Consider the following 16,056-nt stretch of genomic DNA (forward strand, 5'->3'; position numbering starts at 1 on the left):
TACTACAAGCAACTCTATGCCAATAAAATGGACAACCTGGAAGAAATGGACAAATTCTTAGAAAGGTATAACCTTCCAAGACTGAACCAGGAAGAAATAGAAAATATGAACAGAACAATCACAAGTAATGAAATTGAAACTGTGATTAAAAATCTTCCAACAAACAAAAGTCCAGGACCAGATGGCTTCACAGGTGAATTCTATCAAACATTTAGAGAAGAGCTAACACCCATCCATCTCAAACTCTTACAAAAAATTGCAGACAAAGGAACACTCCCAAACTCATTCTATGAGGCCACCATCACCCTGATACCAAAACCAGACAAAGATACTACAAAAAAAGAAAATTACAGACCAATATCACTGATGAATATAGACGCAAAAATCCTCAACAAAATACTAGCAAATAGAATCCAACAACACTTTAAAAGGATCATACACCATGATCAAGTGGGGTTTATCCCAGGGATGCAAGGATTCTTCAATATATGCAAATCAATCAATGTGATACATCATATCAACAAATTGAAGAAGAAAAACCATATGATCATCTCAATAGATGCAGAAAAAGCTTTTGACAAAATTCAACACCCATTTATGATAAAAACTCTCCAGAAAGTGGTCATAGAGGGAAGCTACCTCAACATAATAAAGGCCATATACGACAAACCCACAGCAAGCATCATTCTCAATGGTGAAACACTGAAAGCATTTCCTGTAAGATCAGGAATAAGACTAGGATGTCCACTCTCACCACTATTATTCAACATAGTTTTGGAAGTCCTAGCCACGGCAATCAGAGAAGAAAAAGAAATAAAAGAATACAAAATGGAAGAGAAGAAGTAAAACTGTCACTGTTTGCAGATGACATGATACTATACATAGAGAATCCTAAAAATGCCACCAGAAAACTACTAGAGCTAATCAATGAATTTGGTACAAAATTAATGCACAGACATCTCTTGAATTCCTATACACTAATGATAAAAAATCTGAAAGAGAAATTAAGGAAACACTCCCATTTACCATTGCAACAAAAAGAATAAAAGACCTAGGAATAAGCCTACCTAGGGAGACAAAAGACCTGTACTCAGAAAACTATAAGACACTGATGAAAGAAATCAAAGATGACACAAACAGATGGAGAGATATACCATGTTCTTGGATTGGAACAATCAATATTGTGAAAATGACTATACTACCCAAAGCAATCTACAGATTCAGTGCAATCCCTATCAAATTACCAGTGGCATTTTTTACAGATCTAGAACAAAAAATCTTAAAATTTGTATGGAGACACAAAAGACCCTGAATAGCCAAAGCAGTCTTGAGGGAAAAAAACAGAGCTGGAGAAATCAGACTCCCTGACTTCAGACTATACTACAAAGCTACAGTAATCAAGACAATATGGTATTGGCACAAACACAGAAATACAGATCAGTGGAACAGGATAGAAAGCCCAGAGATATACCCACGCACCTATGGTCAACTGATCTATGACAAAGGAGCAAGGATATACAATGGAGAAAAGATAGTCTCTTCAATAAGTGGTGACGGGAGAACTGGAGAGCTACATGTAAAAGAATGAAATTAGAACACTCCCTAACACCATACGCAAAAATAAACTCAAAATGGATTAGAGACCTAAATGTAAGACTGGACACTATAAAACTCTTAGAGGAAAACATAGGAAGAACACTCTCTGACATAAATCACAGCAAGATCTTTTTTGATCCACCTCCTAGAGTAATGGAGATAAAAACAAAAATAAACAAATGGGACCTAATGAAGCTTAAAACTTTTGCAAAGCAAAGGAAACTACAAACAAGATGAAAAGACAACCCTCAGAATGGGAGAAAATATTTCCAAATGAATCAACGGACAAAGGATTAATCACCAAAATATGTAAACAGCTCATGCAGCTCAATATTTAAAGAAAAACAACCCAATCAAAAAATGGGCAGAACTAAATAGACATTTCTCCAAAGAAGACATACAGGTGGCCAAGAAGTACATGAAAAGCTGCCCAACATCACTAATTATTAGGGAAATGCAAATCAAAACTACAATGAGGTATCACCTCACACCAGTTAGAATGGGCATCATCAGAAAATCTACAAACAACAAATGCTGGAGAGGGTGTGCAGAAAAGGGAACCTTCTTGCACTGTTGGTGAGAATGTAAATTGATACAGCCACTATGGAGAACAGTATGGAGTTTCCTTAAAAAACTAAAAATAGAATTACCATATGACCCAGCAATCCCACTACTGGTCACATACCCAGAGAAAACCATAATTCAAAAAGACACATGCACCCCAATGTTCATTACAGCACTATTTACAATAGCCAGGTCATGGAAGCAAACTAAATGCCCATCGACAGACAAATGGATAAAGAAGATGTGGTACATATATACAATGGAATGTTACTCAGCCATAAAAAGGAACGAAATTGGTCATTTGTAGAGACGTGGATGGATCTAGAGACTGTCATACAGAGTGAAGTAAGTCAGAAAGAGAAAAATATCATATATTAACGCATATATGTGGAACCCAGAAAAATGGTACAGATGAACCGGTTTGCAGGGCAGAAATAGAGACACAGATGTAGAGGACAAATGTATGGACACCAAGGGGGGAAAGTGGTGGTGGGGGTGTATTTATACACTAATATGTATAAAATGGATAACTAATAAGAACATGCTGTATAAAAAATTAATTTAATTTAAAAATTAAAAAATAATAATTAAGCCCTGTAATTCACTATATCCTTAATTAGTCTAGAGATGTTACCTAGTGACATCTCCTCACTGCCCATTGTGCAGTGGCTACTATTTATATTAAGCCTGCTGGTTGCTGTGATGGTGATAATTCCTGCATTATCAGGTGTTCAGAGGAAGTGATGAATGTGATCTTTGGGTCTCAGTTCATTCCCCCCAAACTCCAGCCACTCCTTTTCTAACTCACATTTCCCAATTACTCTTTCACTTCTTTGCAGGAATTCCCAGCATGTTTTTTGGTTAGTTTTATGTCAGTCGTGATAAGGAAAACCCCCCAAAAATAGAATAACTGCATAATGCCTCTCAATCGATGACATGACTTTTGTGATTTGCCTTAATCGGAGCTTTTCCTTAATCAGAGCTTCTCCCCAACCCAATCCACCATATCTCCATTCTTGCCTTGCTTTTTTTTTTTCTCATTTCAAGTTGAATTTATTTCTGATTTGTCCTTCTAATTAATACCCACTGATACCAGAGCTCTGCTGCTTGAAAAAAAAAATGGTCTCTTGGGACTTCCCTGGTGGTCCAGTGGTAAAGAATCCGCCTTCCAATGCAGGGGACACGAGTTCGATCCCTGGTCAGGGAAATAAGATCCCACATGCCACAGGGCGACTAAGCCCATGAGCCTCAAGGAGAGAGCCTGAGTGTCCCAAACTACGAAGTCCACGCACTCTGGAACCCCCGCACCACAATGAGAGAGAAAACCTGCACTCCACAACTAGAGAGAAGCCCGCATGCCTCAATGAAAATCCCGCGTGCCACAATCAAGACCCGACGCAACCAAAAAATAAATCAATTAATTAAAAACAAGAAAAAAATTTTTTTTTAAAAATTGCTTTTGGAAGAGATTGGGGATACAAAATAAAATCTTATACAAGATTGATCTTATACAAAAATACACATTTAATTTTATGCAACTAATCAAAATATTATCTTGCGATTTCCAATGATTATATTTCTTATTTGTATTCCAGGGGTTATTGCACTGCATCTTTATGAATTCTAGGCAGCATGGTGTAATAGAAAGTTTCAAAACATTATGATAACTACTCAGAATGGATATTTTCCCTCTGCCTCTAATAATCAAAACTTACCAATCCTAACTCTTGTCTCATTAGGACCCAGCCCTGTCCTAAAACGAATCTGAAATCTGATAAATTAATGACAAGTATTATTGGTTGGTAATGGCACAAGTTAACTTTCCCAAGTCACATTGGTCTTTTAATAAGGATCATCAATACCTTTACCCAAAGAAGCAGTTAATTACTTCAATCAGTTAGTAGATATTGAGAGAGCAGACGTGACGTGCTTGCTTGCCTAACAGCCCCTCGCAATTCTCACAATCTAGACAGGGTCAGCAGACTTTTTCTGTGAAAGGCCAGAGAGTAAATATTTTATGCTTTGTGGACCACATAGGGTCTCTGTTGGGTTTTTTTTAATAGAACACTTTACAAACGTGAAAACCATTTTTAGCTTGAAGACTGTACAAATGCTACACGAAATATGGAAAGGGCAAACGAATACTGCAGTCATTAACAGCTACAGATTCCGCCTCAGTGGTTAGTAAATAAATGCTTGTATAACAAGCTAAGTACTGTGCTTAGGTCAGAAGTTGTCAGGCTTAAGAAGTGGTAAAGGACGAGCTTTGTATGCGGACCAGGTAGTAGCCAAGCTTGGCTAGGATATATACTTCCTATAGGAAAAGATAAAGCTGGAAAGGAATGTGGAAGGCAGGTTGGGAGGGCTCTGGTGCCTTTTTGAGGCTATGGATTATGTATTTCATTTGGTAGTCAGGGTAACCCCTGCAGAGGAATAGAATGCTTGGAACCAGCAGCAGCCTCTTAATTGGTTTTCCTTCCTTTCAGTCTTGTCCCCTCCATCTCCTCACCCCAGTCAGAGGGATCTTTCTACAATGCAAATCTGAACAAGTCCCTCCCCCTATTCAAAACTTTTCATTCATTTTCCATCGACCTTAAGATATTGTTCAGGGCTTCCCTGGTGGCGCAGTCGTTGAGAGTCCGCCTGCCGATGCAGGGGACACGGGTTCGTGCCCCGGTCCGGGAAGATCCCACATGCCGCGGAGCGGCTGGGCCCGTGAGCCGTGGCCGCTGAGCCTGCGCGTCTGGAGTCTGTGCTCCGCAGCGGGAGAGGCCACAACAGTGAGAGGCCCACGTACCGCTAAAAAAAAAAAAAAAAAAAAAGATATTGTTCAAACTCCTTACCATGGTTTACAAGTCCCATCATGATCTGGCCCCTGCTTCCATCTCCTGTTATGTTTATTTGCCAACCTTACTGATCTTTTCTAGTTCCTCAAATGCACCATCCTCTCTTGCCTTTGGATCTTCATGTATATGGTTCTCAGTGTCTGCAACACTGCCATCACCACCTCCACTCTCCTCTTCAACATGGATAAGTCCAAATCAGCCCTCTGTTTTCAGCTTCAATACAACATGCTTCAAGAGACCTTCCCTAGTCCATGCACTAGTTGAGGTCTCCCATAGCACAAGCTTTATTAGAATAACTTATTTAACTTGTCAGTCATCCCTGATAGAATGTAAGCTCTGTAAGGACAGGCATCATTGTGTATCTTTTTTTTTTTTTTTTTTTTTTTGCGGTACGCGGGCCTCTCACTGTTGTGGCCTCTCCCGTTGCAGACCACAGGCTCCGGACGCGCAGGCTCAGCGGCCATGGCTCACGGGCCCAGCCACTCCGCGGCATGTGGGATCCTCCCGGACAGGGGCACGAACTCGTGTCCCCTGCATCGGCAGGCAGACTCTCAACCACTGCGCCACCAGGGAAGCCCCTTGATCACTATTTTTACCCAAGAATCTAGCATAGCACTGGTTCATAGTTGGTACTTAACAAATATTTTTTAACTAGATGAATGAATGTAGGTATGAATGAATGAATGAATGAAAGGAAATGGGGCTTTATTTAAAAGGAAGCTTAGTCTGGTTATATGTTCTAGAGTTGAGGAGGCTCTTATGGAAGACCAAGTGGGAGGAACTAGGCTGCACGGACAGAAGGAATGGAAAGGGAGGGAGGGTTGTGAGAATCGGGGGGAGTGAAAATCACTAGAACTTAATGACTGATTGACTGGGTGTGGGCAACAAGAGAGAAGGAGAAATTGCTCTCCAAGCTGAGAGCCCAGCAGCATCATTAGAGAGAGAGAGAGGGAGTCCTGCTAGGAAAAAGGGTACAAGTTACTGCTTGGGGCTGGTCACTGTGCCAGGTTCATGGTCACAAAAACGAGTAAAACATGACCTTTTTTTTATCAAGTGGGAGAGACAAACACAAACAATGTGATAAAGTATTTGACAGAGAACAGTACAAAGTTCTGAGAAGCAGAGGATGGAGCAAATTACTATGCCTCAGTCCCCAGACTTTCCTGATAAATGTTTGTTTGGGTTAACTATTGCTGATAGGGACTAGAAACCTCTGAGATGGAACTGCATGGAGCTGGGAAACGTAGGGCCTCAAAAAATGTTTTGGGCTCTAGGGCCTGAGGAGAAGTATTGTCCCACCACACAAAAAAGATGTGAACTGCTTGAAAAACCTCTGTATTGCCTCTTTCTGTTTTATACATTGGGATTCTTCAAGTCATTGTTTATTTGAAGAAAGAGCTCCCCTGCTAAATGAATGCAAACCATTCACCTAGCCCACTCCCCTCATTTTACCAAAAAGAAAATTAGAGTCCATTAAAAAGAAAAAAAAGAATGGATTTGTCCAAAGTCACGCCTTTACTAATGCTTAAGCCAAGACAAGAACCCAGAGGTCCTGACTCCGAGCCCAGTGCTCATTCTGTTGACTCACTACCAGGCTTTGAGAAAGAAAATTGGTGGCCAGTTCATGATAGGCAAATAAATGCCCATTGATGAAAGGAGCTGAAGGAATCAGAAGAAATGGAGTGAGGGCTGAGAGAGGTAGAGGACGAACTTCAAAAGGAAGGGACTGTCCCCTCTACCTTTAAGAAGTTTAGAATGAGGTTGGGGGCTGGCTATTTGGGTCCTCCTTCTCCTGGAATGTAACAGAAATGGAGAAAATTTTACTCTAAGCAATCTGAGGGCTGGGGGGAATAGGCTAGAAATTGCCAGGCTGAGCCCAGGAATGGGCAGGACCAGCACGAGCAGATTGTTTTATTCTCTTCTCACCCACTATGCCTTATGGCAGGGCCAGAGAACCTTGGGAAAGCAGTCTCAGCTTTTTCCCAGACCAGAAAGAACACGCACAGGGTGGGTGAGGAGTAGGGATTCCACACTCAGAGAAGATGAAGATGCTGTTGAAGCTCTGAGCCCTCACTAAGCCAAACCTAGACATTCATGGGAAGAAATCCGCTCTGGGATCTGTCTGGTTCATCAAAATCCAGCTAGCAATAAATCGATAAATATAGTTGGCCTATTTGAACAGGTCCATCCTATCCTCCTGACGCAAACCATATCTGCATTTATTTCCTCTGGATGTCGGAATATAGCATATGCAATGACTTACACACTTGTCCAAAAAAGCCATTTATCCCTACACCGTCTCGTTCAGTCTTAACTCATGAGCCTTGTTCCCTGCACTTCAGTAAGACCTCTGCCACTGTGAGGCATTACTGGGGACCTTTCAACAACTCTGCCCAAGCCTAGGGTCTCCTGGGGCTACTGACTTAAAAAACCCCGGCGCCCCACCCTCTGGAAGGCAGAGACCAATTGCAATGCATTCCTTTTCTCCTTACATCAATCTCCCTCCCTTTTTAAAAAAATTATTTATTTATTTATTTATTTATTTATTTATTTATTTATTTATTTATGGCTGTGTTGGGTCTTCATTGCTGCACGCGGGCTTTCTCTAGTTGGGGCAAGTGGGAGCTACTCTTCATTGCTGTGCACGCCCTTCTCGTTGTGGTGGCTTCTCTTGTTGCGGAGCACAGGCTCTAGGCGTGCGGGCTTCAGTAGTTGTGGCTCACGGGCTCAGTAGTTGTGGCTCACGGGCTTAGTTGCGCCATAGCATGTGGGATGTTCCTGGACCAGGGATCGAACCCATGTCCCCTGCATTGGCAGGCAGGTTCTTAACCACTGCACCCCCAGAGAAGTCCCTCCCTCCCTTTCTTGTCTTTCTTTCTTCCTCTCCCATCTCTCCTTTTCTCTCTTCTTCCTTCATCAGTTCCCCTTCCCTGTCCTAAGCCTTGCTGGTCCTCCAGCTCCCCTGGGACACTGGGGTGTGGAATGGGGTCAGAGCACCAGCCCAAAGAAAGCAGGAGGGCACATCCATTTGCCAGGACCCCTGGCCCACCTGACTGCCTTCTCTGTCCCACTCAGGCCTCCCGGAATGGATGTCACACGCCTCCTCCTGGCTACCCTGCTGGTCTGCCTGTGCTTCCTCACTGCCTACAGCCACCTGGCACCTGAGGAAAAGCCCAGAGATGAAAGGAGCCTAAGGAGCAACTCTTCCATGAACCTGTTGGATTTCCCTTCTGTCTCTATTGTGGGTAGGTAGCCTAGCCTGGGGCCCAGCCTCCAGGCTCTGGCCCAAGAGAACTGCAGGATGTCAAACACACTCCCCAAGCTGATACCAGGATCTACTGCCATAGGTCAGAGCTCCTTCGTGCTCATTCCTCAAAACAACCCTGGAGGAATAAAGTGCCCCTTAACTCATTTGGTTTAGGAAAGCCCTGCCTGCCACCAATCGAATACGCAGCTTAGCATGTTAGAGGCTCTGAGAAACCTTAAAGTCATGACAATTGGTGAATTTGGTTTAACTTACCATTTCTGAAACTTAATGAGTCACGGAACTCCTATCAATGGTAAAAATTTTAGAAAATGCTGCAGAATATAACCAAGTCTGGGATGAACTAGTCCTTTCATGCCAGGGTTGAGAATTGAAAATGACTGCTTGGGAGAAAATATCAGGGGCATTAGAGCCTGGCATGGAGATCTTCTGGCTCGACTTCATCTGACAATAATAATAATAACATATATACTTATTTTGTGCTAGGCACTGTGAAGTGAGTATTATTTTTATTCCTATTTTATTTCACAGCTAAGTAAATTAAGTCTTAGAAAAGTTAAGTAACTAACACACAGTTCTTAATTGGCAGAGCCAGAATTCAAACCCAGGTGTTTAACTCCAGAACCTAAGCTCAAAACTAATATTCCTTGCTGACTTGTCTCTCACTTCAAAAAGAGGATATTCTAGATATATCAGGGAAGGGACTGGGGCACATTAACATTGATTGATCACCTTCAGTGTGTCAGACTTTCTGCTTTATAAACATACCTCATTTATCCTCAAGACAACTCTTCAAGGTAGGTATTACAGTATCCTACTTGCAGATGAGAAAACCGAGTCTTAAGGAGATTAAGTAGGGTGCTCAAGGCCACAAAGCTGTTATATCGCAGAGTCAGGATTCAAGTCAGGTATGACTGGCTCCAAAGCTCTGAGAAATGGAAAATAGGGATACAGGAAAAACAAGTCCATCCATGTACAAGACACTGAGTCCATTTTCCAGGGCCACCTTTGCTTTCCCTCAGAGGACTCTGCTCCCAGTCTCTGGCTCCAGGTCTGCAGCCAGGCTAACAAGAACCTGCTGGCCTAAGTCCCAAGATGTGATCTATCCAGCCAACCCTTCATCTTCTCCCCTACCCTGGGGCTTCCTGGAGCCCCCTCTGCTCCTCCCACTTCATTGCAGCTCAGGGCCCTCAGAGACTGGCTTTGCTCCTTCTCTCTTTGAAGCACAGAACAAGAAATCCAAAAAGATCAGCAGAAAAGAAGCGGAAAAAAAAAGATCTTCCAAGGTAGGCCTGGGAGCTCACATTGTTGGGGTGGGACTGGACTTAAAGGGAGAGGATCCCCAAGCTCTGGCTAGGAACTAAATAAAAGATATCCCAGGCCTACATGCCCACAAGAAACTGAAAGCTACCCAAACTTCCTGGCCTCAAGCCCTGAACCAGACCCCCAGGAGCTGAGGCCCAGAAAGCTAAGGTTCACTGAGCAAAATAGCTTACCTGCTAAAAAGCATCTTCCTATATACTAGCTCACACCCTGCCTGAAATTTCACCATCACTCATTCTTTTGGATGAATGCAATGTTTCCCAAACCTCAGTCATTTCAGAACCATTTCCACAACTTTTACCATATCTGAGTTTCACCTATTTAATATATTTGTTTAAAATTAAAACTTTAATTTTAAAACTTTTCTATCATGGTTATATAGTTATTTAAAAACCTATATAACCAATATAGAAAACCAGTATCACTTGACATAAATAGAAAGTAACCCTAAAAATAAGTAAAATGAAAATAAAACCTTGTTTTTTGAAAACTCAGTTCCTCAATTGCACTAGACACATTTCAGGTACTCAGCAGCCACATATGGCTGACTGGTGGCTGCCTGTATTGGACAGCACAGCAAAGAATGTCCCCAGAAAAGGGAGTAGCAAACTCAAAGCTCCCGCAGTAGGAACTCATTTCTTGTGTTCGGTGCACAGAAGGCAGTGTGGTAAAGACCGGTGGGAGAGGTGGGAGGGCCAAACCACAGAGGGCCTCAAGGACCAAAGTAACGGGGAGGAGGGTGTGTTTTAAGCCCGAGTGTGATGCCATCATAGGTCTTCTGAGAGGTCCCTTTTGTGCACTGGAGGTCGGACTGTAAGGGGGCAAAAGCCGCAGACAGGGGCCTAGCCCAGGGTAGCAGCGGTAGTGAAGCAGTGGGTAGACTCCAGATCTATTGTGAAGGCAGAACTGACAGGGATTGTGGCTACACTGGAAGGGGAAGACAACAGAGACGGTAGTTAAAAACGGTGGAGCTGAGTGGGATGCCCTAGGGAGAGAAGAGGCCAGGCCGGAGCCAGTTAAGTTTTGATGAAGTGGGGCATTGTTGGGGGAGCAGGCGGGGACCCGCTGGGATGCCCTGTGGGCATCAGTCGAGCGGGCGGTGGGCAGAAGGTGGGGATGTCTGGTCGGGGGCCTCCATAGTCCAAGGAGTCTCCAGGCAGAGGTGAGGACGAGTGGGGCGGACGTGGACTGCTCGGGCAGACCCGGCGTTTCCCCGCAGAAAAAGGCTTCGATGAAGAAGGTGGCACAGCCCCGGCCCCCGCCGCCCGGCCCCTGCGTGGCCACCCGCGACAGCTGCAAGCCGCCGGCGCCCGCCTGCTGCGACCCGTGCGCCTTCTGCCAGTGCCGCTTCTTCCGCAGCGCCTGTTCTTGCCGCGTGCTCAACCCCACCTGCTGAGCGCGCCTCTGGGTGGTGGGCGGGGTGGGGCGGGGCTTCCACGGGCGGGGCTCCCCGGACGGGCCCTTCTGGGGCGGGCAATCTCTAGTAGGTGTGACTACCTAAAACAGGGAGTGGGCGTAGCTACTGACGTTGGGCGGAGCTTTTAGGAGGCGGGGCTTCAAGGAGACTTGGCTTGGGTTAGGCTAAAATCCAAATATATATAGGCTATTGAAAGGTGTGTGGCTGTTTCTTTAAAGAACCCGAAAGATCCTTTTCCCTTCGCCGAGTCCCCTTCACCGCAGAAGTTCCGCGGGCTGCGCACTTGCTCTCTCCTGGTCCTGGGGAAACGTGGTTACCTGGCCCTGAGGCTGCCCTCCTGGTAAGCCCATCTCTGGGTGTGGCCGCCAGAGACAATGCTGCCCCCTTCCTTTAAGCCTGGGAACACCCGAAGCTGCCTCCAAAACCAGGGAGGCAGAAAGGAACCATTAAGGAACTACCTTTCAGTGTTTCACCCTTTCCCCCTTGTAAGAAGCTCCCCTCAGCGCCCCCAAAACAAGAAAGGCTACAACTCCATACACAGTCTCACTGGGCTGTCTGTCCTAAGGGGTCTGCGGATACAAACTGGGGTGGCTGATTGTGACTGGGCATTGCTCTGGCCTGAGGACCCTAGAGCCTTACTTAGGAGGCTCCCCCAAAATGGCTAGCCTAAGAGACAAATAAAGGAGGGCGGTAGTCTACTGGAGGGGTCTGAGGACCTCAAAGAATCAAAGGAAAAGCCATACAACAAGCCTTGGAAAGGATAGGATTCTGAGGGATGTGAAAGGAGCCAGGTCAAAGTAAACAATGGGCAATGTTTTCAGGGCAAGACTATGGGATAAGTCACCTCCAACAGCTTCAGTTCTTGCATGGGACCATTCATAATTCAAATGCCCTAGAAAGAGAATCTGATTGAGTTTTCCCACTCCCAGGCTAAATGAACACTGATCATTGGTCCCTAGCCATTTTTAATTCTGAAAGCCTAGAGTTTGGGCTCTCCCAAGTAGGAAACAGGTGTTCAGGAATCCTTCCTCACTCCCTGTCCCAGCTCTGTCAGCCAGGAAGGAGGCAGTGGGCCTGGGTGTGGTGAGTAGGCAGCAACTTTTGTCCTGGATTATCAGGGGCCTGTCTCCTAGTGTCCCAAACTGTTGCCTGAGATTCTAAGAGATTCTGAGTCTGTGGGAAACTGAAATGCAGCATTTTATCTCTGGAAGGACCCTGGGAGGTGCTGTTTTGGGGAGAGAGGTGGTAAAGGTAGGAACAGGGTCTGTGTGGGCACAGTCACATGAAAACTCCCAGCACCTTGAGAGGAAAGGGTTCTAAATGACATCACCTACTTGCCCTGCTTGGCTGAGGGCATCCCTGCCAGTAGAAAAGCTGAGGTTTCACCTGTCAGCATCTCCCAGAGCTGGAGCTCTTCCCCAAGGAATCACTATAAGAAAGAAGAAACTGCAAACGATGGTGATGTAAGAAGATAATTTTTTTTTAATAATAATAAAAAGGCCTGTCTGTACATGAGAAAGAGTCTAGAAAGAGGCTATGTGACAGAATAATGTGGAGCAGTTGCCTCAGCCCTGGTAACCACCATGTATCTCGGTCCTTGGAGGTAAGGACAGTGGGGCTCTGGGGTCAGCACAGATGGGGCCACCTCCCCTGACGCACTTGTCAACTTACAATCTTCCCTCTTTCAAATGTTTTAAAACTCCCTCCTTTCCAAGGACCTTTCTCAACTGGAGACCCTTGTTGTGCCTGCAGTGACATAAGCAGTATGGAATGGAGGAGGCAAACATCAGACCCTGGACTGGACAGAGCTCAAGCCACCTAGATGGAGCACACACACAAAAAGATGGGTGCTCCAGGCTAGGCTGGGGACACGATTCTGCACATTGGGAAAGTCTGTGTTTCTCTGGGCTTCTATTTACTTGTCTGTAAAATGGGATATAATTACTCTTGCTGTTCTTGTTATAAATCTGAAATAGTGTTGCTTCTTATACCTTAACACAATAATCAACATACAGACACAGAAAAGCTACCGGTTGCTTGTTTTTGTTTTCTGTCAATTTGGCTGCATGCCCACAGGGCAATAACCTTTTGTTCCTTGTACCACAGTTGCTGCTGAGTAAATGTCATCAGTAATTAGAATATTGGGAATATACTGCAGCCGCTGCTCCTGTGTTTTCCAGACATTGCTCACCTACCAGGCACCATTTGGCCCCCTATGAGTGAGGCCAGAGATGCAAAGCCAAAGACCCAGTCCATTAGTGACAAAACCACTAGGCTGCTGAGTCCAAACAACCGCATGGAAGCCCAACCCATTCACTTATTCAGCAAATGTGTATTGAGCATGTACTAGGTGCCAGGCATTGTGCCAGGTGCTGTGAATACTGTGGTGAACAAGTCCAATCCTCTCTTTACAGAGCTCATGGTCCAGTGGACCATGACCACCAGCCCTTGTTAAAGGTAAGCACCATTGTTAGCATGTTTGGTCTGTTCCCTCAGACTCTCAGTTCTTACTTCTGTTGACTCAGATCCCTGGTTAGGTATTTATCTGCCCAAGTTCCCTTTCAGCTTGAGAGCCTAAGATTCATCCACCTTTTCAGAATTCCTCCTCAAGCCTTAGGGTCCTGAGAGAATGGTTCTGGGTCTCTGCAAAATCCTGCCTGAGTGACCAGAATTGAAATACATCTGTGACTCAGAGTTGTGAAGATCTGGGACACACACACCCTATTTCCCACACCATTATTCATATGTCTCTCCCCCCTGCCTCATACACACACGAAGTGCAAAGGTGAATTCTGTCCTAGATATATCTGTTCTACTTTTGTGGATATTGATTTAGGATCATTTCTTCCTGTAGAGCATGGCCTTACACTTGTGCCAAAGTTCTCACAGTGTGGCCATGAAGAAGTCACTGACCTCTTGATGCTACTACCATTTCCCCATTTGCAAAATTCGAAGAAAATCAGTCAGAATGTTTTGGTTGCAAACAACAGAAACGATTCTGGCTAGCCTAAGAAACAAATAAAGGGTGGCGGTAGTCTACTGGAGAGGTCTGGAGACCTCAAAGAATCGAAGGAAAAGCCATACAACAGGCCTCAGAAAGAATAGGTCCCTGAGGGATGTGAAAGGAGCCAGGCCAAAGAAACCAATGGACAGCGTTTTCAGGGCAAAGCTATGGGATAAGTCACCTCCAACCACTTCAGATCTTGCATGGGACAATTCATAATTCAAATTCCCAAGAGAGGGAATCTGATTGACCTGAAGTGGTACCCAGGAAAGGGTGGCCCATCTTGATAGTCCCACAAAGTCTGTTCATAATGTGGGAGGGGTAATTCTCCAATTTAAAAAAAACAAAGCTACAGTTACTGGAGGGCAAAATCCACGACTGGCCACTATGAGAGAGCTGGTCTCTGGATTTATTCTGAGGACACTTCTGGCACCAGAAATTCGGCAACATAATCTGAAGCAATGGTTTTCATTTTTTTTTTTTAGGAGAGGTACCCTTTCCTCAGTTGAATTCTTAAGGGGGAGCCCCATTATATAATACACATTAAAACAGTTTTAAGTTACTATAAGGTTGTAATGATGCACACAAAAATTTGAAATCAGCGATTAGAGATTAACGGTTGCCCTCCCATATCAGCCTCAGCAACCAGTTTGTTTCCATCTTTTGTTCTGGTTGCACAGTACTGAAAAAGGTCTAATTTACACAGAGAAGTTGTTGCAAAAAGGTTTTAACAGCTCACCCTGTGACCTGTTAAACAGAAACAGCAAGAGGTTTATTTCAAAATCTAGTCCAGTTGGTCTCTAACATGTTAAAATTTGGTGCCTAGCACATGAATGTTTTTATTACTTTTAAATGGCTTCAAAGTTTTTCAAAGCAGAAGTTGAAGTTATGGTTCTACAGAAGCAATATACTTCAAAAACCACTACCCTGGGCTTCCTTGGTGGCGCAGTGGTTGAGAGTCTGCCTGCTGACTCAGCAGACACGGGTTCGTGCCCCAGTCAGGGAGGATCCCACATGCCGCGGAGCAGCTGGGCCCGTGAGCCATGGCCGCTGAGCCTGCGCGTCCGGAGCCTGTGCTCCGCAACGGGAGAGGCCGCAACAGTGAGAGGCCTGCGTACCGCAAACAAACAAACAAAAAAACACCACTACCCTGAGGGGTAGCAGATCCTCAGGACCTCAAATCCCTTCCTGGCTTGTGGACCACAGGCCAACCTAATTGGCAATCTTTGGATCCTTACTCTAAGTGCCTCCACCTGTTTGAACAACTACAGCTGTAGCATCTTCACCCACTGTCAAGAAATTACTCCCAGTCATACAATAGGAACTTTATAAAGGAATTTAACTCCAAAAAACAATTCCCATGTGTGAAGGGGACAGGAGAGGTAAAGAAAAGAATTTAATTTTAACTGAATTAGCCAAACCATCTGTAGTGAACTTCAGATTAGTCTAGAATAAACGTGTTCCTCCCTTTCTTCTTCCATGCACGAAGTATATTTATTGTGAGGCAAAGGGGGTGTGTGTTGTGGGACTGGGGGTAGGGCCGGAATGTCTTCTGTTTTCTCAGTAAAATCATCAAATGTTTATGTTCGCTCCAGAAAAGAGTTTTATACTGATGGCTTGCAGAGAGACAGTAGCTATCGTCAGCTCTCCCAGCTGGCTACGGGAGCTGTAGAATCTGGGAGGTGGCGCCACCTAATGGTGATGATGACGATGATGCTCATGCCTTCTTGTTATCTGCGGAGCCCAGCAAATAGCTTCATTCCTTTGACTCTTGAAGATTTTCACATCTTTCAGAGCTCCTCTTTGGAATTCCTGGACCCAGTGGCTGCATAGACTACCAGAGCAATAATAAAATCATGACTACTAAAGAAAAATTAATATAATGATGATAATGATAAAAACCTTCCTAAATTACCTAATTTTATAAGATCACATTTACAAGCCATTAAATGAGCTGATTCCTCCCCAAATCAAAAACTAGAGCCTTATGACTTTGGGGAAAAGTTTAGTTTTCTGCGTTTTTTTTTTTTTTCTTTTTTTC

The 16,056-nt window shown here is 44.4% G+C and overlaps 1 protein-coding gene across 1 annotated transcript in view; it reads left to right on the plus strand.

The window, feature by feature from the left end:
• ASIP (agouti signaling protein) overlaps positions 1–10,990 on the plus strand; it is a gene marked incomplete at its 3' end in the record, with an annotated part of 94,116 nt that extends 83,126 nt beyond the window's left edge. The window contains exons 4-6 of the mRNA XM_082858214.1: positions 8,082–8,251; positions 9,496–9,557; positions 10,814–10,990. Of these exons, the coding sequence (XP_082714340.1) occupies positions 8,092–8,251; positions 9,496–9,557; positions 10,814–10,990 (399 nt within the window). The 5' untranslated portion in view covers positions 8,082–8,091. The remainder of the gene's footprint in view (positions 1–8,081; positions 8,252–9,495; positions 9,558–10,813) is intronic.
• Positions 10,991–16,056: the final 5,066 nt, after the last annotated feature.

Source organism: Leucopleurus acutus, assembly GCF_964270905.1.
Source record: "Leucopleurus acutus genome assembly, chromosome: 16".
Lineage (NCBI taxonomy): Eukaryota > Metazoa > Chordata > Mammalia > Artiodactyla > Delphinidae > Leucopleurus > Leucopleurus acutus.